The 27,494-nt window shown below is 45.5% G+C and overlaps 1 protein-coding gene and 1 long non-coding RNA gene across 2 annotated transcripts in view; one reads left to right on the top strand and one right to left on the bottom strand.

Moving 5' to 3' along the window:
* Positions 1-20,738, bottom strand: part of LOC115099338 (interleukin-2 receptor subunit alpha-like) — a 38,197-nt gene extending 17,459 nt beyond the window's left edge. Inside the window, exons 1-4 of the mRNA XM_029616924.1 lie at positions 20,517-20,738; positions 7,835-8,029; positions 6,088-6,150; positions 4,703-4,891 (exon numbers count right to left, since the gene is read on the bottom strand). Coding sequence (XP_029472784.1) covers positions 4,703-4,891; positions 6,088-6,150; positions 7,835-8,029; positions 20,517-20,583 — 514 coding nt within the window. The 5' untranslated portion in view covers positions 20,584-20,738. The remainder of the gene's footprint in view (positions 1-4,702; positions 4,892-6,087; positions 6,151-7,834; positions 8,030-20,516) is intronic.
* Positions 1-27,494, top strand: part of LOC115099339 — a 62,776-nt gene that overhangs the window by 19,557 nt on the left and 15,725 nt on the right. The gene's annotated exons all lie outside the window — the stretch shown is intronic.

The following is a 27,494-nucleotide window of genomic DNA, read 5'->3' as shown; positions in this document are numbered from 1 at the left end:
CCGGTTGTTGCGGGATTTGCATATACTATGATTGTATATCCATTGTGATTAACCAACTTTCTTCCCATATCAACCAGATATCTGCTATTTCTCTCAAAAATTGTATGGTATCTTTTAAATAAGATTTAGCACTGACCACTAAAGGCTGCAGTATTTTGTCCAGGAAAATCGCTGGGGGTTCTAACACTGTATCTCGAAGTGAGACTATTGGTCTTATTGGAGGTGGCATGATGTTCTTATGCACTTTTGGAACTGAATAAATGAGTGGTATCTTTGGTTGTTTACTTTGAAGAAATTTTTTCTCTTTTGCAGTCAAAAAAGAAACTTCCTCTGTAAGATCCTGGAGAATCCCTACCAATCGTTTGGTGGGATCGTGTTCTAACACTTTGTAGTATTTACTGTCTTCCAAATGTTGTAACATTGTTGCTTGGTATATATCAGAATCTTGTACCACAATCGCTCCTCCTTTGTCAGCTGGTTTTATAACCGGCTAGCCAATTTTTTAGATACAAGAGAATATGTTCTACTAAAGAAGAATTTGAAAGACAGACGGAATTACTGAAAAACAAATTAAAGGATAGGGGTTACCCTAAGAAAATCATCAATAAGGCTTATAAAAGAGCCAAATTTTCAGACCGCAATCAACTGTTACAATATCAAAGTAAAAAAGAACAGAACAGACTAACTTGTATCATACCACAAAGTACCGCGACGGCATCTGTTATAGCCTCAATACGGAGACATTGGCCTATATTAGCAATCCATGAAGCATTTGAGGAATTTCCTTTAATAGCCACTACAAGAGGGTCTAACATCAGAGATAAAGTGGTACATGCAGACATAACAAAAATTGATGAACATCATGGGGGACAACACAGAGCATGTCAAAAATGTGACATGTGCAGCACGACCATAGAGGGCAATGAATGGAAAGATCCTGTATCAGGATACTTTTTAAAGAGGAAGAGAGACACAGATTGTACATCTAAAAATGTGGTCTATCTTATACAATGCCCATGCCCAAAAAATGATGTGGGCAGGACATCAAGGTCAATAAGAACGAGGTTGATAGAGCACAGATCAAAACTTAACACTAAAACAATGGAGGCTCCAATAGTTGACCATTGTGTAACAAAGGAACATCAATTCCAACAATTAAGATGGACGATTCTGGATAAAATAGATGACAATGAACGAGGAGGGGATCAAAAGAGAAGTTTAAATTACAATGAACAACATTGGATCTTTAAGTTAAAAACGGTAGTTCCATATGGACTGAACGAAGAAATTGAGTGGACAACACTGATTTAGAAGATCTCAAGATCTATATCAGTTTCCCTGCGCTTGCCTGTAGATCATAGAACACTTGAATCAGAAACACAATGTTGATGACGTAAGACGCAATACGTCTCTTCCAGCTGATCTACAAACACACCTGCATCTTTGCCACGATGAGTGATGTAACAAGCAAGACGTCCTCCTTACCATTGGCGGGATTTCGATCTGCTGACTTTTTTAAAAAAAGCACATCAGGAAGTGCGAAAAAAACGCCGTCATTCAGAGCTGTCTAGCCTGAGAGAAAGATACCATCACCGCCATGGATTCGCGTTTGCCAATTTGAGGCAAGAACGCCATACAGAGCTGTTCAGCTTAAGGAAACCAGCACGCCATTGTTTAGCGTTTGCCAACCTGAGGCAGGAAATAACCAAATTCAGGCCACAGAGAAGAGTCCGAGGAACTTGAGAGCGCAGGCCATTGAGAAGAGTCCGAGGAACTTGAGAGCGTTTTTCAAAGAACAGACATAAACTCCCCTGAGGAAGAAAGGACATCTTTTCGAAACACAGCTGTGTTGGGAGATAAGTCTTATATCTTTAATATTCAATCACTATGGCGTCTATTATGGATATTTCTTAGTGGAAAATTTTTTTACCCAAACGGGGTTTATAAGATAAATTTATTGAGAATATCCTTTTGACAGAAATCCATAGCAAATAAATGGCGTTTTGATCACAAATATTTTACAAAAAAAAGCAAAAAAGCAAAAAGCCAATATTGGCATTATATAGTGAACATTTTAATTATTAATTAATAAATTGTTTCAGATAAAGAAGATATACAAATAAAGGGATTGGGAGGAAGGTAAGTTTATGATTACACTACAGAAATGAAGCAAGGCCGAGGAAGGCATGCATTCAAATGTATGAAACTTACCTTTTTCCATTCTATATCATTTTTTAATTAAAATAAACAAAAATTAATACAAAAAAATTAACACAGGAGGGTGAGATTAATATTGGGATACACACATATGAAGTTATACCTGAACAGAACAAACCGATTAGAAATTCACTATTGAAGGTGGTCAGAAATTTATAATCGGTTTGTTCTGTTGATGTATGTTTTAAGAAATGACTGTTTAGATTTTGTCTGTCACCGGCTGTCTGGATGAAATATGATTGTGTACAGGTGCAAGGACCTTTGACACTCTGGACAATTCTGGACCCTCTTCTGCATTTTTCGTGGAATCTTCTCGATTTGGTGAGATCCATCACCAACACTTCTTTGTAATTGAAGACGTTTATTTGCGTTGGAGTTTCTTACACTGTTCACCAACTAGGATTCCCCCTGTGTCCGAGGACAATATTGGAAACTTTCTCTGAGGCCAGATCCTTCAGTGGCTTCTTGTGGCCAGTGGCGGTGATTCCTGTAATGTGCAAGGTCAACCAGTTTTCCCATCTACCATGATCCAAGAGCATCACACCCAAACCCTTCTGTCTGTGATGGGTAAAACAGAAACCATGGGCTAAGTAACATGGCTGGTACAATTATTTAAAATGTAGATCCTAACAACATAAGACTTTCCATACTGGGTCAGACCAAGCCCAGTATCCTGTTTCCAACAGTGGCCAATTCAAGTCACAAGTACCTGGCAAGTACCCAAACATTAAATAGATTCCATGCTACTAATACTGGTAATAAATAAGCAGTGGCTAATCCCTAAGTCAGCTTGACTAACAGTAATTTATGGACTTCTCCAGGAACTTGTCCAAACCTTTTTTAAACCCAGCTAAGCTAAATACTTTAACCATATCATCTGGTAATGAATTCTAGAGCTTAATTGTGTGTTGAGTGAAAAAGAATTTTCTCCAATTTGTTTTAAATGTGCTACTAGCTAACTTCATGGAGTGCTCCTTAGTTCTTTTATTGTTTGAAAAAGTAAATAACTGATTCACATTTACCCACTGAAGTCCTCTCATGATTTTGTTGACCTCCATCATATCCTCCCTCTCCAAGCTAAATAGCCCTAACTTTAGCCTTTCCTCATATGGGATCCATTCCATTCCCTTTATCATTTTGGTTGCCCTTGTATCCTACTAAGTCTGAGTCTTTTTTTTTTCTGTACCTAAAAGGATTCCTTCAATGGAGGGAACGTCTGTTAGATTGTAGGCATTGCGGTGTAATTTAGGCATGGCACCTGTCAAAGATTAACATTACTACTGTTATAGAAAATATCACGGGATCCCCAACAGAACAGAACACCATCCAAATGTTATGGAGCAGCTGTGGTTAAGGAAGGTATCAGGAGGAAGAGCGCCCTCTGCAGTATCCTGTGGGCCTGAACTTGTTCCTATCAAACAGCTGTCCAGCCTTGGAGTTAGTCAACCTTGTACTACTTACTGAATCGTATCCCAAGAAAGTATGGGCTGTAGAACCCCCTCATCAGAGCTTTCAATAGCTGAGAGAGAGAGTTACACATGGTAAATGTCAGCAGGAAAAGACCCAACTGCTCCTTCCAGTCTGCCCAGCAAGTTTCTTTTTTTCTTTTAAGAACATAAGAACATAAGAAATTGCCATGCTGGGTCAGACCAAGGGTCCATCAAGCCCAGCATCCTGTTTCCAACAGAGGCCAATCCAGGCCATAAGAGCCTGGCAAGTACCCAAAAACTAAGAAGATCCCATTAATAGCAGTGACTATTCCCTAAGAATAATTGATTAATAGCCATTAATGGACTTCTCCTCCAAGAACTTATCCAAACCTTTTTTGAACCCAGCTACACTAACTGCACTAACCACATCCTCTGGCAACAAATTCCAGAGCTTTATTGTGCGTTGAGTGAAAAAGAAACTGATGCTCTATGTGCAGGTTACCCCAGGCCCTCTGAAGAGCTAACTCGTAAAATTCAAATAAAACTGTATATATGAAATCTTTAAATACCACAGTTCCTCTTCTCCCCTGCATGGGATCATTTTTTTTTAAGAGGCCTCAGGTGGGCTGGTTTCACATTATCGGCCTTTCTTTACTTCAGGGGGTCCACAAACTCTGGCCCCTGGGCCAGGCCTGGCCTGCAGGTCTCATTTTTCTAGCCAGCTTTACTTTTCCTTCACAGATGGCCCATGGGGGAAGAGGGGGGGGGAGGAAATGTTTTAGGTTTTTTTTTTGTTTCTTTATATATAAATAAATAAATAAATGTGCGGTGGCAGAAAGCCTGGGTGGGAGTTCCTAGGCCCCCGTCAGCAGGAGAAAAGCTGACCAGACCCATGCCGGTGAAGAACGCTGCTGGCACCGGTGTTCACCAGGCCCTACGTCTAAGGGGGGCCATTACCTGCACTGGCGTGGACACGGTGACATAAAAAAAGGCGAATATAATTCATGCTTGTTTCCCCCCCTGACTAGCGAGAGGTAAGCCTCTCCCATACTTACTGACGCAATCTCCGCCTTTTTTTCCCCAGTGCGCCTTTCCATTCAGCAGGACGCACGTAATGGTTCCTGAGCACCCCGGCCCTGGTTCGCAACCCTGCTGACACCTGTAAAGCAGCTCCTGCCCCAGGAGGTATCGCCCCAGGGCTACGTTTGCTGTCGCATTCGGAACGGATTTATGCCCACAGGAATCTATCACGAAACAAAGCAGAGGCGATTATATGGGACGGCAACCGGTTTCTCATTAGTTAGTTTTGCATATTTCACTGCTCTGCAGAGCCACTGTCGCATCACAGCAGCGGTTCCCAGGCCTGCTTTCACGACCCCATAGCCTCTTGGAGTTTTAGGATATCCACAACCAATATGCATGAGCTGAATGCCTGCAAGGTATTCAGATTGCTCACTTTTTTGCCTGATTGGGAACACAGGAGGATGCGGTACCAGCAGGGACCACAATCGCAGGTGTCGGCTGTGCCACTGGGCCAGAGGCCTGAGCTACAGGTAGCGGCGGCGAGAACAGGCGTGCAAGCCGTGTGGGGGTGGCCACGGGATACTTGGGGCTGTGGCAGCAGGGGAGGACGCGGGTGTTATAGCGAGGGGCCATGGCGTTGGCCATATTGTGCTTCTAGGGGTAATGTAATGACTGCGACTGGTGTTCTGCTGGGGCGGTGACAGGTGTCGCTGGAGCTGCACAGGAGCTGGGCAGGAGGAGGAGGAGGAGGCGTCGCAGGGTGGGGGGGTGAGGGAGGTGATCAGTGGCGGCCCCAGGGAGTGTGAAGGGAAAGGATTGACTTGAGGGCCTTAGGGATTAGCTTGGAGGACTGGGGCGCAAGAGACAAGAGCTTTTGAAGGTGAGAAATGGGATCAGCTAGGAGGAAGGTTAGAGGGGCTCAGCTGGGGAGACAATTAGAGGGGATGAACTTTGTGTGTGAGAGAGAGAGGATCGGCAGCAGGTTTGTGTGTGTGAGAGAGAGGGACTCCTGCCAGTGGTGGGTGTAGGTTTGCAAGGGTACCAGGAACGGTGGGGACGACAGGAGAGCGCCGGGGGTAGGGGGTGGGGAGAGGGGATGGAGGCAGAGCCAGGGGAGGGACACCTATTCCTAATGTGGATTCTCCCTGAGGTTTGGATTCTGTGGAAATCTTCGGTGAAAGAAGAACTGGACAGCCCATGTTGCAATAAAGAGAATTCTTTTTCCACGGCTTTTGTTTTGTGGGTCTCTTCCCCAGTTGCACTGGGGCGAAGTGAGGGATATGGAGATACTGTCGGAGAAAGGCAGAGCAGGAGGTTTTGCTCAGGATTCCCAGGAGATTTCTCTGGTTAAACAGACCACGCCCCCTCCCAGGTAAGTTACCCTATATAGGTACAGTTGCACTTAATGCATTTTTACCTGTGTAATCAGATTGGTTGGCATCTTTTGATTCGTAAGGAATACCTGCCTCCTCTTCAGGTTCTGAAATCCGTTTGGGTTTTGAAGAAAGGAGAGACTTATTAGATTTAACGCTGGGGTTTATGATAGACACACACAACCAATGTTTGAATAGTATAGCAAAAATGTGAATATTTTTATAGTTAAAAAAAATGTAGAAGAATATTTTGCACATACCAGGATGGCTTCGGTATTAATGTTTTACCATTCTGCAAAGTTCCCGGCCATTGCTCTTCAACTTCTGGATCACGTTTCTAACACTTGCATGAGAAACGACCCAACGCATATTCTAATGTGCAATGGAGACAACCAGAAGGCTTGGTGCTGGTACCAGCGGGTTCCACCCATCTCAACCCACCTTCACTGACACCCTCCTAGGAGGCAAGCCCCACCCTCCTGACAAACTCCGTCTTCTCCAGACACCTCGACCGCAGCACCTCCTAATTATTCCCTTCCCTACGTCATTCCCCTCCATGGGCTTCAGTGACGTCACCTTCTTTACCGAATTCCGGGACACCCTGCTGCTCCCCTTGGGAGACAGATGTGACCTTAAGAATCCCCTCGGCACATCTGGCCCTGGGCCATAGGGAATCTGTCACCTCCACTTGTATTCATCCGGTGAAGGACTAGGGCTTTTTTTTTTCCGGCAAAGTCCTGCTATAATTTTTTTACATTGTATTAGTTTTCTCACGAATGATGTATGACGTGTAGAACCACAGCCTACCAGCACCACCAGGGGGTCTGCACAGGACGAGAGGCTCTGGGCGCCGGTGAAGAAACGCAACAGGAGTTTTGTCTGGTACGACGGTCCTATAAATGCACCCAGGAACTAAATAGCACAAAAGCAACTGGGGAAAACCTGAAGCAACCGTTTTCACGTCTGTAGGTTCAGAAAAGTCATTATGATACGTCTTTATTGTCAAACGTAAAGCTTTCTTTTTAGATGTTATCTGCTGAGCGGAACAGGGGTGCTTCTTCATCGCGGCACCTGGGAAAGCATAGAGACAAGCTTTCCCCTGCAATCATTATCACTGTTGTGTTTTTTCCTCCTCCTGCCGTAACAACTCTAGGAGAGTTGCAGCAACCTAAAGTTGCCCCAGTGATCGATCGCACAAGAGCGACACCTGCTGGCTGGAGTCAAGAGCGCACATGTAGTGGGTTCTGACAGCAAACCATAGCCTGTGGCCTCCCCACCCCCCCACCGAGGACTGCTGCGTGGCTAGCCGGGTTATAGGGAGGTCGCGTCTCCTGGCTATAGTGAGGTGCGTCCTGCCGCCTGTAAACCGCTGTGAGGTTGTGGGCGCCTGATTCCTCTGGTAAGAGTCTCCATTCCTTTGTATCTCTTGCCTACTCATCCCCACAAAAGAGGGATAGGCAACTCCGGTCCTCGAGTGTCGCAAGCCAGGTCGGGTTTTCAAGATGTCCACAGTGAATATTCATGAGATGATTCTGCCTTGCATCACCTCCACTGCATATTTGATGTGGAAAACCTGAACGACTTAGTAGCACTCAAGGAGTGGAGTTACCTCTCCCTCCCATAGAAACAGAGCCTTTGAGTCTCCAGCATTTTTACCCCTGCATTCTGCACCAGTGTTTCCAGACTTCTGGGAACCCATCAAATGTATCTGAATGTCTAATATCCTGCACTAATAAAAACAATGAATCCGGAATTCTTCAGCATCCATAAACCAGGAATCAATTGACTTACTTATACATCTAAAAGGGACTGGCCCTTTATTGGTCCATTCGAGCTGCCCAGAATTGTTTGCACATTCAAAGTAGCCAGTTGACCCAGATGATCTCAGGTAACCAGACACACATTGGTACTTTATTATGCTGCCCACCAAAAACTTATCTACGGTGATCTCGGCAAGGTCGGCTATACGTGGACGGCTGCAGAACTCTGCCAAAGAGAAAGACAGAAGATAAAGGGTAAAAGCTTTCATGACAGGAAGTAGAGGCAGGGCTGATTTTTATAGAACGGTTTCTAGCAATGGACCGGCAATGGCACACGGAGCGCAGAGCTCCGAAACCTGCAGGCCCAAAATCCAATCCCATCTCCTCCCACTCAGTTGCAGACTGATCAAGGCACGTAGCTAGTCAGCACTCTCCAACACAGGCTGTAATCCCTTTGTGACATGAACATCAGAACCATCTGAATTCTTTTCAGAGGGCTAGCCATGTTAGTCTAGTGTAGTAAAAATGATGACTGGAGTTGGGTGGCACTTTATAGATGTAATGTACGCCATAACCTGCCAGCAATGTCCTTCTGCTGTCTACATAGGGCAAACAGGTCAATCCCTAAAAAAAAGAATAAATGGCCATAAACCTGGCACTAGAAATGGCAACATTTAGAAACCAGTAGGAGAACATTTCAACCTTCCAGGACATTCTCTCTCTGACCTTAAGGTTGCCAAACTCCTACAAAAGAACTTCAAAGGAACACCCCAGTGTGAAACTGCTGAATTGGAACTCATCGAAAAACTTAACACCATCACCTCAGGTCTGAACAGAGACAATGGCTTCATGACTCACTACAACTATCTATGAATTTAATTGTTCTGAGATCATTCTGTCTGTTCACACCTTCCTCATTTGTCAGAAGGCTAGACTACAATGCTATTAACACTCTCTCCACACCATGTCCTGCCTAATCCAATGCCTTCTCTCTGTTCTGTATATATTTTACCCCCCATCACTTCATGCATCTGACAAAGTGGACTCTGTCCTCGAAAGCTCATGCTTCAATGAACTGGTTAGTCTATAAGGTGCCACCCGACTCCAGTCACTGTGTACCTTATTAGCACTATGTACAGTAAATGGTTACGCAGTGGATAGGCTGAATATCAATAAAGTCCAAGCTTCATATGTATTTTAGATTTAGCTCATTTATTATTTATTTATTTAAATTCTTTTAATATACCGATGCTGAAGACCAGGTCTTATCGTACCGGTTTGCAATAAACTAGGGGGAACCAGTTAACAATGAAAGCAAAAGTTACATTGTAACAGGGAAAGTGGAACTAGGTTTGTTAGAAAAAGGATAGGATAAACAATTTCTGACTGGAGAGAAGGGCGTATAGGCAGGAGAAAGTGCTTACGAGGCAGGAATTATATATAAAGTGCAGCATTTGAATTATATACAAATTTACATTGTGAATACGATTAAGCACGTTTTATCAAAGTGCAATAAGGCGAGCAAACAGTTCCTTTGAGTTGCGGAAAGGGACGCAACCGTGGGGTGTGTGACTGTGTGGGTGACCCAGAGGCTTTTTTTAGGGGTAGGCTTGGGGGAACAGCCAAGTTTTTAATTTTTTCCTGAACGTGATATGGCAATGTTCCTGGCGGAGATCTGGCGGGAGGGAGTTCCAGTGATGCGGCCCAGCAGTTGATAGCGCTCGTTTTTCAATAATGTTGTGCAGAATGGATTTTTTTGGGGGGGGGAACCTGGAGGGAGTCTCTGTATGCAGATCTGGTGGGTCTTGCAGAGGAGTGAGGTTTGAGGGGCATGGTAAGTTGTTCTTTCATTCAGGCCCATACAGTAAGGACGCGGTAGAAAGAGGTGCATTAGTGCCGGGCGCACCCGCGTTTGCCGCGCGCACAGTCCGGATCACCTACCGCTCGATACTGTATTTAAATGGCATGCAAATGCAAGCCGCGTCCAACACGCGTCCAACGTGCGTCCATGAAGCGCAATCCATTTTACTGTATAGAGCGCTATACGGCGCCTATACAGTATCCTGGGTGCGCTGGTACCTGTCATTTCAAATGACATGTACCAGGAAGTGGATACAGGAGAAGGGCTGACTGACCCCCTCACTCCCCGGGACAAGACCAAAGTGAAGCGGGCAAACTTTCCCCCAGCCCCCGCTCACCTGCCCTGGCCACGTCCATCTCCCCCGCTGACAGCTCCGGAGCAGCCCCAGTCCTCTCTCCCCTCCTCCCGGGGGCAGCCGGCGGCGAGAGCGGCTTCAGCAGCCCGGGGCGGATCGGGCGCTCCCCATGGCTCCCTATTCTCTAAAAGGTAATGAGCGCACGCCGTGACCTCGGGACGTCGCTCGCCGTGACCTGAGCGCCCGGCTGGACGTCCGAGGTCATGGACGCGCGTTGAACATGCACGTTAAGAGTGCGCTCGGCTGAGTGCACCGTATTGCATCGGCCCCCAAAGGCAGAGGTAGGGTTAGCTTGATTTAATTCAAGGAGCTTATTTTCCATTCCTTCTGAAAGTATCTCCGTATCTATCTTTTCCCTGGAGGATTAAGGAAGGTTATTTCAGCCTTTATTAATGGGTGGTCTATATATGCCCTGCTTTATGTGTAGCTTTTGCAATTAACTGAGACCACCCTAAAGCATCCATTGCCTCTAAGAACATTTCACAGGCTACGGTTCTAAGTTTCTTATCTACGTGGAGGTTAAGGTCTCCTACGATTGGAGTCTGGTGACGGAAAAACCTTAGGGGCGGATTTTAAAAAGCATTTACATGCGTAAATCTGGGTTTTACGCATGTAAATGCACTTTACTCGAGTAAGTGGGCTTTTGAAAATTGCTACAATATATGCCATTGAATCGTCCATAGGATTTATTCGCATAAGTGCACTTTACGTGAGTAAATGGCTTTTGAAAATTGCTACAATAGTAGTTACATTTATGTGCGTAACTCCTTTGAAAATTACCCCCTTAGTAAATAGTTCAAACAGTGGTGAACAATCTTTGGGGCGGATTTTAAAAGGGTTACGAGCATAAGTTATGCGCGTAACCCTTAAACACCCCCCCCCCCCCGTGCGTGCCGAGCCTATTTTGCATAGGCTCAGCGGTGCACGCAAGCCCCGGGTCGCGCGTATGTCCCGGGGCTTGCAAAAATGGGCGGGCCGTGGGCGGGGCTGCGGTCCGGGGGCATGGTGGCAGTCCGGGGGCGTGGCCGAGTGCCCCGACACAGCGGCCTGTATCGGGGCCTGCCAGAGACAGGCGTAACTCAACAAAATAAGGTGGGGGGGGGGATTTAGGTAGGGCTGGGGGGTGGGTTAGATAGGGGAAGGGAAGGAAAGGTGGGAGGGGAACAAAAAAAAAGGAGGGAACGGGGAGGGAACGGGGAAAGCCATCGCGCCGACCCCGGATTATATAACATGTGCGCGGCAACACGTGTATGTTATAAAATCGGGTGTACCCCACCGCGCGTAATTTTAAAAATCTGCCCCTTTTTGTAGTACACCGGGAGGACAGCAGACCAGTCCTAAATTTAATTGAGGAGGTTTTAGAATTGCCTCCTGATAGGGAGGACTGATCTCTACTTCGTAGGAGGCTAACTTAAGTTCTTTTTTTTTACTAATTATTAACAACCGCCCTCTCCCCTTTCCGCATAGGCCTAGGAAAGTGAAATACATCATAATCAGAATGAGAAATTTGATTTCTCAGAACATTATCGTTGGCATTGAGCCAGGTTTCAGTGATGCAAAAGAATAGTAGGATTTAAATCCTCTAGCAGGTCCATTGATCAGAGGGATTTTTTTTTTTTTTTTGTCAGAGACCGAACATTGAATAGGAGCAGGGCAAATATTAAGCAAGAAGGAATAACTTGAAATGTTGTTTCTTATAACTGGAATGACCAAGTTTCTATTCCTTCTTCGATTCTTGCTCGCGTTACCCCTTAGATCTGGGTACAAACCACAGCTTAGAGCAGCTGCAGTGAAGCAGTTCATGAGTCAAATAAAGAGAGGCCGGGGCTCGGTTAAGCGAGCGCTCCGGGCCTCACCGTCGTCCGGGAAGCGCAGCGTGTGCTCCGAAGCGACGTGCGGCTGCCGGCAGGAGTAGACGAGCAGCAAGCAGGCAGAAAAGCCTTTATAAATCAGGCCCTAGGTTTGTACCTGAGGCAACGGAGGGTGACAGGACTTGATTGAGGTCACAAAGAGCATTAGTAGGATTTGAACTGTGGTTTCCTAATCCACTATTCTAACCACTAGGCACCTCCCTCCTCTAGCTTGAATAACTATTCTACCTTACTAACTGAGCAAAGTGAAAGACAATAACTAAAATGTATTCAAAATGAAAAGACTTCTTGGACAGAAACGAACCCGGCATTCTTAGAACCGGCCTCAGGCAAGTTTGGCGTCACCGTGACTATGAGTAGGCAGACCAATCGTGATCACCTTAACCAGTGCAAAAACCATTTCTCCCTCTGGGGAAATGATTTGAGTATACGGCTCTTGTTGAGTGCCTGAAAGACTTTAGATGAAAAGATGAAGGGCAAAGAAGGGAGGGAATATTCTCGTCTTCGCATTTTCGAGACCTGCCTTGCTCACATGGATTGCGTCTGAGAGTTTAGCAGCCGACTGTGGCTTCTAGACAAGATGCTCGAAAGAGTTAACCACAGCCTTACCACGAACTGGTAAACTGATTTCACTAATGGCTTATCAGATGAAAAACATCTAAAAAAAATATCTATTGTTAGTTATCGCTTTCTCTTCAAAAGTACACCCTGCGGGCAGTAAATACTCAGTCTGTGGCAACTGAAAATATTACTGGTATTACAGTTGCCAATTGGCTCCATGTAGATCCAGTCCTGGTTTTAACCCCATTGTATGAAGGGACTTGAGGTTCTGATTTCCCTATTGCAGTTCCTTAGGACTGCAAGTCCCTGCATGCATTGGGGTAAAACCAGGATTGAATCAGCCTGTCCTAAATATTTGGAGCCGGTTGGCAACCCTAACTCATAAATCAATATTTTGAAATTCTTTAAAATATTTGCAGCAGTTCCCACAATCCCCCTGAGAGCAACCATGCCAGCACAAGTGTCACATTCACTGGATTTGATTGGTTCAGATTGACTGTGATGTCAGCAAGGGAGGCTCATCTAGCGCACGCAATAGTTATCAAAGTGCGCAGCATGAATGCAAATTTGTCAGATGTATTCAAAGGGTGGGACTGGAGAGGGGTTTGGGCGAGATTAATTAAAATATGGGGGCGTTATGCTATTGCATGCTTTTAATGTCGGACATAATTACACCTTTTTTCCTGGCATTCAGCTGTGCTGTAATGCAATTTGCGATAAATATTGCAAATTCCATTTTGGGCATTTTAGGGGGGAGGAGGGCGAGAGAGAGAGAGAGCGCCTCTGGGGTGGCACACATAGTAGTCAACTATTTATACTGCTATAGGAGGGCCAGCTAGTAACACGAGGTGAGGCTGGAGTGAGGAAAGTCACACAAAGATGAGATTACTTCAATGTACTTTTGCCCTGGGTAGAGTCCATCAAGCTAGGGCTAATGAACATTGTAGAAATCTCTCACTCCAAATCCCATCAAATCTTCACCGAGGTGTAATGTGCTGTTCGTGCGTCTCATTCTGCTTGTAAAACTGGCCCCAAACACCTACACCAGCACCAAAACCTCACCTCACCTCCTATAGTGATATAAATAGTTGACTACTATACACACCTTACAAGAGTCTCTTTCTCTCCATGCACTTTGATGAATCTAGGGGTTTGATTGTAAGCTCTCTGGGATAGGGGAATACAAACCATACCTGAACATAACTCAGCTTTAGGTACCAATGAGAAGGAGCAAGTTAAATCCAAAACAAAAATGAGTTATTATTATTAATTAGTGATGTCTGCTGGTGATAAGGTTCATATGGATTATTTAGTATTAATTATTGATGTCTGCTGGCAATAAGGTTCAGCTGGATTATTTATTATTAATTAATGATGTCTGCTGGCAATAAGGTTCAGATGGATTATTTTTTATTAATTATATCTGTTGGAGATAAGATTCAGATGGATTATTTATTATTAATTAATTATGTTTGCTGGCACTAAGGTTCAGCTGGATTATTTATTATTAATTGATGTCTGCTAGCATTTTCAGCTAATTATTTATTATTAATTAATTATGTTTGCTGGCACTAAGGTTCAGCTGGATTATTTATTATTAATTGATGTCTGCTAGCATTTTCAGCTAATTATTTATTATTAATTAATGATGTCTGCTGGGGATAAGGGTCGGCTGGATTATTTATTATTAATTATATCTGTTGGAGATAAGATTCAGATGGATTATTTATTATTAATTAATTATGTTTGCTGGCACTAAGGTTCAGCTGGATTATTTATTATTAATTGATGTCTGCTAGCACTTTCAGCTAATTATTTATTATTAATTAATGATGTCTGCTAGCACTAAGGTTCAGATGGATTATTTATTATTAATTAATTAATGATGTCTGCTGAGGATACGGGTCAGCTGGATTATTTATTATTAATTAATGATGTCTGCTGGCGATAAGGTTCGGCTGGATTATTTATTATTAATTAATGATGTCTGCTGGCGATAAGGTTCGGCTGGATTATTTATTATTAATTAATTATGTCTGCTGGCACTAAGGTTCAGCTGGATTATTGTAAGGGTATCAGCACTGTACAGTGGCTTGGGCGACAGGATACAAAAGCAGTTGTCACAGATGAACTAGAAAGCTGCATCACATAAGGTATCAATTGAGGTCAGCCTCCTATCCATTATGAGAGTCCCAGGAGTTTCAGGGATCCAGGAGCAGCATTCGAGGATTAGCTCTGGCTGTATAAAAAAAACCAAACAAAAACCAGAACAAAAACAGGCCGAGACCAACCAGGAAAGTTAAAAGTGGATTTCCCAGGTCTGACCATAACAAGTAACTGTACCATAAGTGACCGGACGATCCTGAAAAATAATACAATTCACAGCAGCCCTGCCTGACAATAAACAAGAGCTCTGTGTAGATCGCGTGATTCGGCGTCTTCCTCCGCACTTAGGACCATAGAAGCGTCATCCCATTAGCAATTCAGCAAGTCCATAAATTTATTTGTCTCCTCTGCCGAGTCAAAAAACTTAATGGAGTCTCCATGCCAGATCTTTAAACGCGCTGGGAATTGGAGCGTGAATCTCATCTGTTTGTCATACATTGCGGAGCATATTGGGAAGAATCCTCGCCTCAACGCTGAAACCCGTGGCGAATAGTCCTGGAAGATTCTCACCCTTGAAGAATCATATGTCAGGTCTGGGGATTTGTGATAGGCCTGAAGAATAGCTTCTTTATGGGCATAGTTTATAAAATCTTCGCTATGGCGACCCTTGGCCTGTGTTCCTGTTCCTTACGCGGCCCTGCTCGGTGTGCCCTTTCGATCTCGAGGGCCGACTTTAGCTCCGGGAGGGAGAGTGAATCCGGCAGCCACGATTCCAGTACTGAGCCTTAGTTCTTATCTGCCGTGGTTTCAGGGAGGCCCAGAAATCTCAAATTAGATCGGCGCGATCTATTTTCCAAGTCCTTCAATTTGGAGGCCTGCGCCGCTACCGTTTTTTCCCAGGGCAATCGTTTTAGAAGTTGCTGCCAGGGAGTCATCCTCTACCTTCAATCTGTTCAAATCGGGGGTTCAGCTCCGAAAGGGCAGCTTTCACTTCAGTTATCTGTGCAGAAATGGAGGAGGAGTTTGATGTCTAAGGCTTCCAGGACCGCCGCTTTCAGGACCTCAGCCATGCTTTCGCTCTGCCCCTGGTTCCCTGCTGTGTCAGTCGAGGACGCCATTTTGTTATCAGCGGACTTAGCTTTCTCCCTCTCTTTCTTGCCCGATTTCAGCGGCTTACTCATCGGCGATCGCTGCATGTAGGTTGCAATCGACATTAACTGCTGGAATTGCTCAGAGTTAGCCGCAACAGAAGGATGTGGGCGGTGATGGACAGACTTTTCAGAGCTCAGCGAGGGCCGCCCGCCGCGCTCACCGCATCACGTGATCTCTGCTGGATTATTTAATATTAATTGATGATGTCTGCTGGGGATAAGGTTCAGCTGGATTATTTATGAATTAATTATGTCTTCTGGCACTAAGTTCATCTCGATTATTTATTATTAATAAATGTCTGTTGGCACTAAGGATCAGATGGATTATTTATTATTAATTATCTCACTCTGTCCCGGGGCACCAGACAGGGATGCCCTTTGTCTCCCCTTCTCTTTGTTTTATCGCTGGACCCCTTATTGCGTCTCCTAGAGGGCACGGAGAGTGTCGCGGGAGTTACGCTTGGGGCGGCAAGCTTCAAAAGAGCGGCCTTTGCGGACGATCTCCTGCTGCACCTGACGAAACCCACCTGCTCTCTCCCCGCTGCACTTAAAATAATTGCAGAATATGGCCCACATGCTGGTCTCAAATTAAATCTGGACAAATCAGAGCCGATGTTGACAGGACCGGGAGGCTCTATACCCTGGGATGGGACTTTTCCCTTAAAATGGGCGTCTGAGGGGATAAAATGCTTAGGGATTTAAATACCAAAAAACATTGCTGCTTTGTATGCTGTTAATGTTGCTAAATTGCAGGACAAAACGGAAACCTCTTTGGCCAAACTGGCTCCATCTCCCCCTTTCGCTCATTGGTCGAATACATTTATTGAAAATGACTGTGTTACCCCGATGGCTTTATGTTCTAGGTGTTCTCCCACTTATTCTCAAGCAAACCACTATAGTCAAATTCCAGAGGACCATGACCAGATTTCTCTGGCGTGGACGATGACCTTGGCTGGCGACCGATATCAGCGAGAGGCTTCGGACTGCCAGATTTGAAAGTGTACAATCATGCCATCAGTTTGAGACACATCGGAGATTGGCTCTTACACCCTTCATTTTTTTCAGATATCAGCTTCAGGTCCCAGTTACTTTATCCCATATCTACGCGCTATGCTCTACATGCACCTTACGCATCGCTCTCCGCAGATATTAGATCAGGGCTATTACTACAAGCCCTTGCGCCAGACTTGGACACGGCTCATGAAGCAGGCTTCGTTGCCAACGACTGTCTCTCCATATCTCCCACTCTGTGGCAATTCCGCGTTCCCTGCAGGTGTCGGCTCATCCAGATTCCAAGAGTGGGAGAGACACGGTCTGACCTGCATCGATCAAGTGATACAAGAGGATGGGTCGCTGACGGACTTTCCCAGGATATGCCCTTCTCTACGGTCTCTCACCAATGGACTTTCTTCAGTACCATCAAGTCCGGCATTAGGTGCGATCGCTCGGACCTCTCAACTTCCTGGACCCCAAGTGGCAATTCCTAGGATAATGGTTCAACCTTGACAATCCTAAAAAGCACTCAATCTCCTTTTACTACAAACACCTGGAGGCCACCCTTAAGAGTTGGTCTCTTGATGAAGTACGGCTTAAATGGCAGACGGAGCTCACTCATCCGATCTCTCTGGCAGCGTTTAGGGCTGCCTCTGCCCAAACACCAAGGATAACCAGTAATACTTTACTGAGGGAAACGCGATACAAAATTATTTACCAGATGTTCATCTCACAATGCCAAGCATTCCTGGCGGAGATTACAGATTCTGAAGATTGCATCAAATGCTGCGCCAAGGGGGCACATTTAGGTCATGTACTCTGGGGCTTTCAAATGATACAAACCTTTTGGAAAAAAGTCTTTCGCTTTACAAACAGGCTCCTGGGACTCAAGATACCATACTCGCCTTTGGTAACTCTTTTTGGTATTTTCCCACAGTCCTTTGATGGAGAAAAAGGACAATCTCTTTGTATTACAAAGGTGTTTTTGCTGGCCAGCAAAGCTGTTCTCACGGTATGGCGGAAACCAGAAGGACCATCTATGGCGCAGTGGCATTCCTCCATTCTTCATCTCCTTACCATGGAAATGCTAGCCAGCCACCAATTGACGATCAGGACTAGACGAGCGCTCAACGCAGTTTGGGCTGGATTTTAAATGCCCTGTGCGCGTAAATCCGGCCGGATTTACGCGCGCAGGGCCCTCGCGCGCCGGCGCGCCTATTTTGCATAGGCCGCTGGCGCGCGCACAGCCCCGGGATGCGCGTAAGTCCCGGGGCTTTGTAAAAGGGGCGGGGAGGGGGCGTGTCTGGGGCATGTCCGGGGGCGTGTCCGGGGGTCAGGGGGCGGTTCGGGGCGGGACTGGGGGCGTGGCGCCGGCCCAGGGGCGTGGTCGAGGTCTCCGGACCAGCCCCCGGGTCGGTTGATGGTGCGTAAATCTGCCAACAAAAGGTAGGGGGGGTTTAGATAGGGCCGGGGGGGTGGGTTAGGTAGGGGAAGGGAGGGGAAGGTGCGGGGGGTGGAAAGAAAGTTCCCTCCGAGGCCGCTCCGATTTCGGAGCGGCCTCGGAGGGAACAGGCAGTGCGCCGGGCTCGGCACGTGCAGGTTGCACAAATGTGCACCCCTTTGCGCGCGCCGACCCCGGATTTTATAAGAGACGCGCGTATCTTATAAAATCCAGCGTACTTTTGTTCGCGCCTGGTGCATGAACAAAAGTACGCGCTCGCGCAAAATTATAAAATCTACCCCTTTGGCTACCATTCATTTTGACTTTGCCACAGGATTCCAAATGTCAATATCTTAATCGTATAGACATTTAAGGTGATTGTAGTGATCATACTGGCTTTGTACTTTCGACTTTGGCTGTTCCACCGCTTTGTCCCTCTCGATACCTGGGGGGGGGAATGGGGGGTGGGTAGGGGATGGAGTGTGATACTGGGGGGATTTGAAATAACGTTCACAAAAGTTTACTGTGTCTGATATGTAACAAAACCAATTATGTATCATATATCATTCTATTGTTAGTTTGATGCTTTTATCCATAATAAAAACAGATTTAACATAACTAATGATATCTGCTGGCAGTAAGATTCAGCTGGATTATTTATTAATTAATGATGTCTTCTGGCACTAAGTTTATCTCAATTATTTATTATTAATAAATGATGTCTGCTGACGATAAGGTTCAGCTGGATTATTTATCATTTATTAATTATGTCTGCTAGCGATAAGGTTCAGATGGATTATTTATTATTAATTAATTATATCATGGCAGTAAAATTCAGCTGGATTATTTATTATTGATTAATGATGTCTGCTGGCATTAAGGTTCAGATGGATTATTTATTATTAATTAATGATGTCTTCTGCCACTAAGTTTATCTCAATTATTTATTATTAATTAATGATGTCTGCTGGCGATAAGGTTCAGATGGATTATTTATTATTTATTAATTATGTCTGCTAGCGATAAGGTTCAGATGGATTATTTATTATTAATTAATGATATCATGGCAGTAAAATTCAGCTGGATTATTTATTATTGATTAATGATGTCTGCTGGCATTAAGGTTCAGATGGATTATTTATTATTGATTAATGACATCTGGCATTAAGGTTCACCTGGATTATTTATTATTAAGAAATGTCTGATGGTACTACAGATGGATTATGTATTATTAATTATGTCTGTTGGCGATAAGGTTTAGTTGGATTATGTATTATTAATTAATGATTGCTGGTGATAAGGTTCAGCTGGATTATTTATTATTAATTAATGATTGCTGGTGATAAGGTTCAGATGGATTATTTATTATTAATTAATGATCTCTGCTGGCACTAAGGTTAGCTGGGTTATTTGAAAGAGATGGGGTGGAGGTACCTGTGTGGGATGGGCGAGGGAGCCATTACAGGAATGGCTTTTTTATTTTTAATACTTCAAACCTTACTGTGAAATTGGCATATCCCATTGCAGGAAAGATCTCTGGGATAGTCCAAGCCACAGACGATATTCATTCTGGGACCTTTTTCTTGTGCTAGAAAAATAAAAAGGTATTTGGACTGGCCCAGGTTGTGGGCATTTATCTTTGGCCCTCACATATTTACCCTTGTGCACAGTTATTTCCCCTCTGCTCTGAAATTTGCAGATTAAAGGCCACGGTGAGGAGAAAAGGGTTTTCCTGATTCTCTTGTACCTTCACTCAGAATCAGGGAGGTAAACCCTTTGTCTAATGGGAGATCCTCACGGAATTCTCCATCCATCACGCTCAGCTTCCCCAAATTCTATTTTCCCTCCACAAAAAAGAGTCTTGGTCTCTGGTTAAAAACAGGCCCGGATATAGGAACAGGCAACACAGGCACATGTCTTGGGTGCCAAACTTTGAAGGCGCCCACAAACTGGGACCTCCTCTTTCAAATCTTTGATATCCAGGGGAAACCCCCCCTCCTTCCCCCCAATGCCCAGACCCCCATACTCTTAAATCCGGCCCTGGTTAAAAAGAGATCGATTGAGGAGGCAAACTCTGGGGTGTAGTAGGTGGCTCTTCAAGAAGGCATTTAATAGCAGGATTCTATTTTTACATTTCCTGAGGTTTTGCATCAGACGGAAAAAGTCTAAATATTAATCAGCCCAGACGAGAGCTCAGGGATCTTTGATCTTCCTACTACAGAAGTAGCAGGTTAGAACACAGAGGCACTGGGTGGGCGTTAGAAAGTCAAGAAGCAAAGGCGTTCCGTAGCTCTACATCATCATCATCTCCAAGGGTCTCAAGGCAAAATTCATCAGTTTTCTTATTTGTTTTAAAGAACTGGTGGTATCTTACCTTCTTCTCCATTGGCTTCTGCTATGAAAGAGTAGATCCCCCAGATCAAAGGCAGCAGGAATTCCATGAATTTGATGAGAAAGCAGAATGCCTTCGCACACTTTACGATTCCCCCCTTGCTCACTGCACGTTGCCTGTCAGCCTGATCGTATCAGAGAAGAGACCCATTTTGGGGAGAGAGCTGGGCTCACATCACTCCTCCTGATACCTTGCTGCACTCATTGGCTGTAGACGCTGAAGTTGCCAGTACAGACATGACTAACTCTCAGCCAGGAAACCACACTGAGCTGCCTATGATCTTGGAACTTGTAGGAAGTGGTTTGATGATGTCCGTTGGGGGTGATGATACTCACCTATGTGTCACATTGTTCTGTGGACCTGGCAAATTTTTTTTTTTTTTATGATACCATTCAATGAGACTTGGTGACAGTAATTAAGGTCTCCATGACTTTTAGAGAACTCCAGGACCATGGGAATATTTCCTGGAGATTTCTACGAACCTTCAATGGGAGGGGGAGGCCTCAAGAGGGTCCTTCATATCGTTTCACTTGCTAAAATAAATCCCCTAATCCTCTGACAATATTCAGAAGTGGCCATATCAGGGTGAAACTAAGGCAACAACTTATGGAACAGTACATGCTCAAAATAATTTCTCTCATTCTATTCTTATGGAAAAGTATTTTTGAAAATATTGTAGCACTGATTGACCTACAGCCAGAGGTTTTCTGAAGACTGCCAAAACAGAAGGTTGGATTAATGTATTCCTGCTTATCTTTCAACCTAACCAGCTCCAGTAAGTAACCATGTAAGTTAGAAAATGCTCTGGTCCTGGTTCTCGCTTTGCATTCTAAAAGTGGACCTTGTTCTTGGGTTTCTCTCATTGTGCTATTCCCAAATGGGCTTGTTGTGTTCACATTATGACAGCAGGAATGAACCTCAGGGTATGTTGGGTGCAACCTCAGTCTCTCAGATTTACTGCTAGTGCCCTTCTGGAGCTTGCAAGGTGTAGTATGTATAAATGGAAGATCTTTTTAATCAAGTCAGGGGCACCCAAGAAAACTGGGACCATTTCTGCATTTTTCTGCCACCTTTTTCTAGTCTCTAATCGTGCCTCTAGGTTCTTGATGATCTTCAATCTCTCCGTGCATAGCACAGCATAGCCGCTTGGTACTGAGTACATCTCTGTTAGCAATGCTGTTCTTGTGTTTTTCTCCTTTACCACGATATCTGTTTTTTTTTGTCATCAGACTTTTAAAGTTGCTGATAAGGGACTGCCCCAAGTGCTCACATCCTTCTTTATTCTCTACAATCTTTGTCAGGGTCTAATGGGTCTATAGAGGGTAGGCCGTTTGCATTTTAAAATATGCTTGTCTTGTGTTTGTGCTTTGCATGATTCATGTGTCTACCGCCAGGGCTGACCTTTAACCAATGTGCTCTTCTGTCGAGTGTAATTCCCTCCACCATGTTAGTTCACAGCAGGCTTGCTACAGGAGACCACCTGGGACATTCCCATTCTAACAGATAAGAAGCTCGAGGCAAGAAAAACAGACACAGCAGTAAAGGAGAAAAACACGAAAATGGAATTGCTGATAGAAGCGTCAGTAACCAAAGTGACTATTCTGTAGCATTTATGGAGAGAGAGAGAAGATCCTCAAGTACCAAGAGATGCAATCAGAGACCAAGAAAACACAGGAACGCCAATTGAGAAGAGCTTCCAGGCGCACCTGGGTACGTTGCCTGCGCAAACTGCATCACATCCCTGCAGCCGGCCAGGCTTCACGCAGCCTCAATGCTGGGAATATTCCAGTGATGGGAGATGGTCAGGCAGCGTGGTCAGCGGTGTCTCTAGACAGAGGTATGGGGGGGAGGGGGGCGGATAACCGGGAGTGGGTGGGTAGGGAATATGGAGAGGGGGCTCGAGCCAAAGTGACGCTTCCATACATCGCGCAGCCTCCTGCCGTCAGATTGGCTGTACACAGGGCGTTCGTCTTTAGGTTTTATTTTATTTCGCCTGGGAATTTCACTGCTAGAACAGAAAAAGAAGTCAGCGGGAAAAGGACTTGTCCGCTGATTTTTCTCCTGCATGTTACAACGAAGTCATCTTTCCACTGATTTCTTTTTTTTTTTTTTGGTTCTAACGTTGAAAGTCTCAGGCAAAATAAAATAAAAACTGAAAACAAAGGTCTCGAGCTATACAAGACAAAATGAGGAAAAGTCCCAAGGTCCATTATTTATTTATTTATTTAATTAGTTAGTCCTTAATTTTTCTATACCGATGTTGGTAAATACCTTCACACCGGTTTACAATATTTCTTTAAAATAAAATAAAACAAAGTACTAGGGATGTGAATCGTTTTTTGATGATTTAAAATAGCGTCCAATATTTTTTAAATCGTCAAAAATCGTTAAAGAGTGCGATACAATAGAAATTCCCCCAATGGCCATGCCCGCGCCATTTTTAAAGATGGCGCTGGCCATCCAGTGCTCCTACCATGTGACAGGGACCAGCCAATGGCACGGAAACCCTGTCACATGGTAAGGGCAAAGGGCCATCAGCGCCATTTTTATTAGCGCAGCCGACAGCCCGAGAGCGGGAGATCGCTCCCCACGCCCCCACTGGACCACCAGGTAATTTTAAAACGTTTTTTGGGGGGGTCAGGAGGGTGGGGGAGGCTAAGGGGTCAGTTTTAAAGGGTCAGGGTGGGTTTTTTGTTTATCGGATCGGGCGCAGCCGATAAACAAAAAACCAATCGGGCTGGACGATAAAAATTATAAGATTTGAATCGGAACTGGAACCGAACCGATTCCGGTTCCGATTCACATCTCTACAAAGTACAATTTTTCATAATAAAACAAAATACAATAAAATGTAAACCAATCATAACAACTTCTATCGTATAAATACTCCTCGCATCACTCCTCTGCCTTTAGGTGCCTAGCAGGGGCACCTAAAGGCAGAGGAGTGATGTGAGTGCGAGCAGAAGCATACTCCACATCACGGAACATATAACCAGCAGTAACCTTGGACAATGAAGTAGGTCTAGAACCTCCTGGGTACAGGAAAAAGCCTAGAGATGTAAACAAAAGAAGGACTCTTGGACAAAGATAACATAGTTGTCGTCCCAGTGTGCTGCGGCAGTCAAAAAAGCAAACAGAATGTTGGGAATTATTAGGAAGGGAATGGTTAATAAAACGGAAAATGTCATAATGCCTCTGTATCGCTCCATGGTGAGACCGCACCTTGAATACTGTGTACAATTCAGGTTGCTGCATCTCAAGAAAGATATAGTTGCGATGGAGAAGGTACAGAGAAGGGCGATCAAAATGATAAAGGGAATGGAACAGCTCCCCTATGAGGAAAGACTAAAGAGGTTAGGACTGTTCAGCTTGAAGAAGAGACGGCTGAGGGGGGATATGACAGAAGTCTTTAAAATCACGAGAGATCTAGAAAGGGTAATCGGAGAAAATTCTTTTTCACTCAATGCACAATTAAATTCTGGAATTTGTTGCCAGGATATGTGGTTGGTGCAGTTAGTATAGCTGGGTTTTAAAAAAGTTCTTGGAGGAGTTTTTCTAAGTTGACTTAGAAAACAACCACTGCTATTATTAACATCAGTAGCGTGGGATATACTTGGTTTTTTGGTACTTGCCAGGTTCTTGTAGCCTGGATTGGCCACTGTTGGAAACAGGATGCTGGGCTTGATGGACCCTTGGTCTGACCCACTATAGCAATTTCTTATGTTTTTACAGTTTCCTTCATTATTAGAAGTCAACCGAAAACCCAACTGGGGCCTAAGAACTCCCCAGAAAGAAACTGCGGTCCATGACATCCGAAAGACAGAGTATCTCTGCAGAAGTGGGCCCCTGTGCGACTGATAGGCACAATGGGCAGAAAAGCCCAAGCAACATTTGGAGAATAATCAGCAACAATGGCAGGGCCTGAGAGAGACCCCAAGTACGAAGCACCAGACCTAGCTGACCATGCAGGATAGCATCAACCTGAATAAGATAGTTAGCCCAACTCCTGAGCAGGAAGAGATAGGATAGGAGAAGGGAGGTTAAGGTAGGGGGTAGAGAAGTTCCCTCCCAGTCCGCTCCTTAATTGGAGCAGACTGGGAGGGAACAGGGGAAGCCTGACAATGCGTCGCCGTGCGAATTCGCTAAATTATATCCCCCCTTGCGCGCGCCGACCAGGGTTTTATAACATGTGCGCACACGTTATAAAATCGCGTGCCAAGTGTGCGTGCTGGGTAGCGCGCATTCGTTTTTAAAATCTACCGCAAAATATTTTCTGCCTTTGTGACTGGATGGGTCTTGGTCTATCTTTTTTTCAGACTTCTCCAAAGTTCTTTTTCAAGGACTCCTTTCCAATTTGCATTTCTTCTCTCTCCTCTTTTCTTCCCTTCCTTCGTTCCATCTGTCAGGGATATTGATCTTTCCCTTTCATCTTTTTCTCCATTTCATGCTTTATCTGCCTTTCTATCCACTCATAACTTCATCCTTCTATCGACTTATAGTTTCCCTTTCCCCTCAAACCTCCAGTCCTGAGTCTCCCTCTTTTCATCTTCCAGTCTCCTTCAGCCTTCCTATTACCTGTCTCTCACTTCTTCCCCAGCCTCCTCAGCCCTCATCTACCTTCCTCTGCCTCTCATCTCCTCACCAATCCCAGCTCATTTTCTGTCAATTCTCGAGCCTTTTCTTCTTTCTTTTACCCCCTAACCAAGCCTATTTCCCCTCTTTAACCATCTCTCCGGCCCCATTTCCACTCTCTCACCCCCTTCACAGATCTATCCCTTTCCTTTCTCATTCCTCCACAGCACCCCAATCTCTTTCCACTGCTTTTCACCCTCTCTCCAGCCCTGCAGGTCATTCATGCTGGCTCTCAACCCCCTCCCCCTCCCCCTCCCCACTCTTCAATCCCCTTCCCTTCTCCCATCTCACACCCTCAGCCAATATAACACCCCCACTTATATCCACCTGCAAGTCCCCATTGTCCCCCCCAAGTGACTGCTCTCACCTATCCCCAAGACCATGCTTTGCCTCCACTCCATGCGAGGGGTCCAGCCGTATCCCCTGCCCCCAATAACTCCGTTTTTCCCCTGCTCTCCGCTCAGCCCCTGATCTTCTCGAGTCACTGAATCCCACTATTCCCCTGCTTGCCCCCAGTCCCCATGTCCATTTCTTCCCTGCCTCCCATTCTTCTCCTGTTCCTCTCTTTTGGTTACTCGGGAGTGAGAAAGGAAGGCCATTTTGTCCGGCCGCAGGACGGCCCCGCGACTCACCCCAGACGCCATGGCCAGGGACGCGGCCGGGATGCCGCAATGCCGCTCCTTCCCTGGGGTGTCCTTAGGTCCGAGCGCGCGGCGCATCGCTTCTTAAAGGCCCCGGGTCAGGGAACCTCGTTTGCCGGCGCCCAGTGACGACAGTAAGGAGTATAAAGGGCGACTCCGCCAGTCACCAGGGGGGGAGAGTGATGTTGAAGAAGGTGTGAAGAGATGTCTTGAAGAGGCTGGGGGTTCCTCAGGAGAGGGTGCTCTCTCCTGTCCTGGTGGTGTAGACAAAGGAGGAAGCTAGCCCAGAGATCAGAGATCAGAGAAAGGACTGCCTTTGGAAAGCCTTCCGCCGGTGAGTAATCGGGAGGGAGAGAAGAAGGGGATTCTGAACGCTTATTGTCCCGGAAGAGTATTCTGAGGATGTCTGCTTACACTCTCATTGCCTCTGGAATCTGAAGACCGGCTTTTGTCTTGGATCGTCGCATTCTGGACTCTGCCTATTTTTGTAGATCTGCTGAACTTTGATTTTGATCAGTAAATTCCATTTTTACTTGGAATACAAAATCCTGAGTACGATTCCCCCCACCCGTAGGGCCCTACAGGTTTATTCTGTCCTCATCATAGAATCCGCGTCCCCCGACCCTGCAACGAGCGGGGCCCAGAGCTGGATTTGAAAAGGCGGTGTCGATAGGTGATGGGGAGGTGTGGCTCCTAGGGTTCCCAGAATATTCGGAGGGTGTCCCCTCCCCCACACCAGACGTCTTGGAGGTGCAGGGAGACCGTCCTCCACCACGTCGTCCCCCCCCCCTGCCCAGATCCTCACTTCCGGGCCTCATTTCTGACCCGGCAGCGGCAGCAGCAACTCTCCATCAAAAAAACACCAAAAAACTTCAGTACAGGGCCTGCGAGCCCCCATCATGCACAGCCTGCCTGTTATCATGGAAACCCATGTGGGGGGGGGGGGGGGGGGGCAGGGCGCCGCAGGGTCTGGCAGCCCACGGGAGCTCACAGGCCCCGGGCTGAAGCTTTTTGATGGCGTTGGGTGCCGTAGGATTGGTGTCGCTCTACAGAGCAAGTAGCACAATGGCGGCAGCGGGCCCAGACGAAGGCTTGGCAGCAGGAGCCGCCCTCTGGCACCTATGAAAATTTGGCAGTGGAGGCAGTTGCCATTCCTAAACGCAGGCCTATGCTTAGTAGGGTTTAGAAGTATGCACCCCCCCCCTTCTAAAGGGGGAGTTAAACATTTATTTATTTTAAAACCTTATCTTCCTTTTATTCAACAATGCAGTACACGGTGGATTATAGTCATTGACGTTACGCATTTTTAGACATTTTGACAGTTCTGACAAGACATAACAGCATCCTATGAACTCCAGAAGGAAGGCTGTCTTTGGTACCATGGACAAAAAAAAAAAGAGCACTAGCAGTAAATCTGAGAGACTGAGATCGTATGCAACTCACCCTGGCTTAGGGGTGAGGTTCATTCCAGTCATGCTATGCGCAAAACAAACCCCCTTAGGAGACACTGACCCCCCCCCGAGGGATGACCGCTCCATGCTGCATCTTGTTTTCAAGAAACCTCCTTGTCCATCTGCTCCTTGTCCGTCCGAGCTGGGCTACCCCTGTGGTCTTGTATTTACTTATTTCTGGATTTAGCTCCCGCCTTTTCCTCGGTAGCTCAAGGTGAGCTAAATTTGTCAGGTCC

This window comes from Rhinatrema bivittatum, chromosome 9, assembly GCF_901001135.1.
Source record: "Rhinatrema bivittatum chromosome 9, aRhiBiv1.1, whole genome shotgun sequence".
NCBI lineage: Eukaryota > Metazoa > Chordata > Amphibia > Gymnophiona > Rhinatrematidae > Rhinatrema > Rhinatrema bivittatum.
The sequence above is the reverse complement of the archived record's forward strand: the minus strand, read 5'-3'. Positions and strand labels throughout refer to the sequence as shown.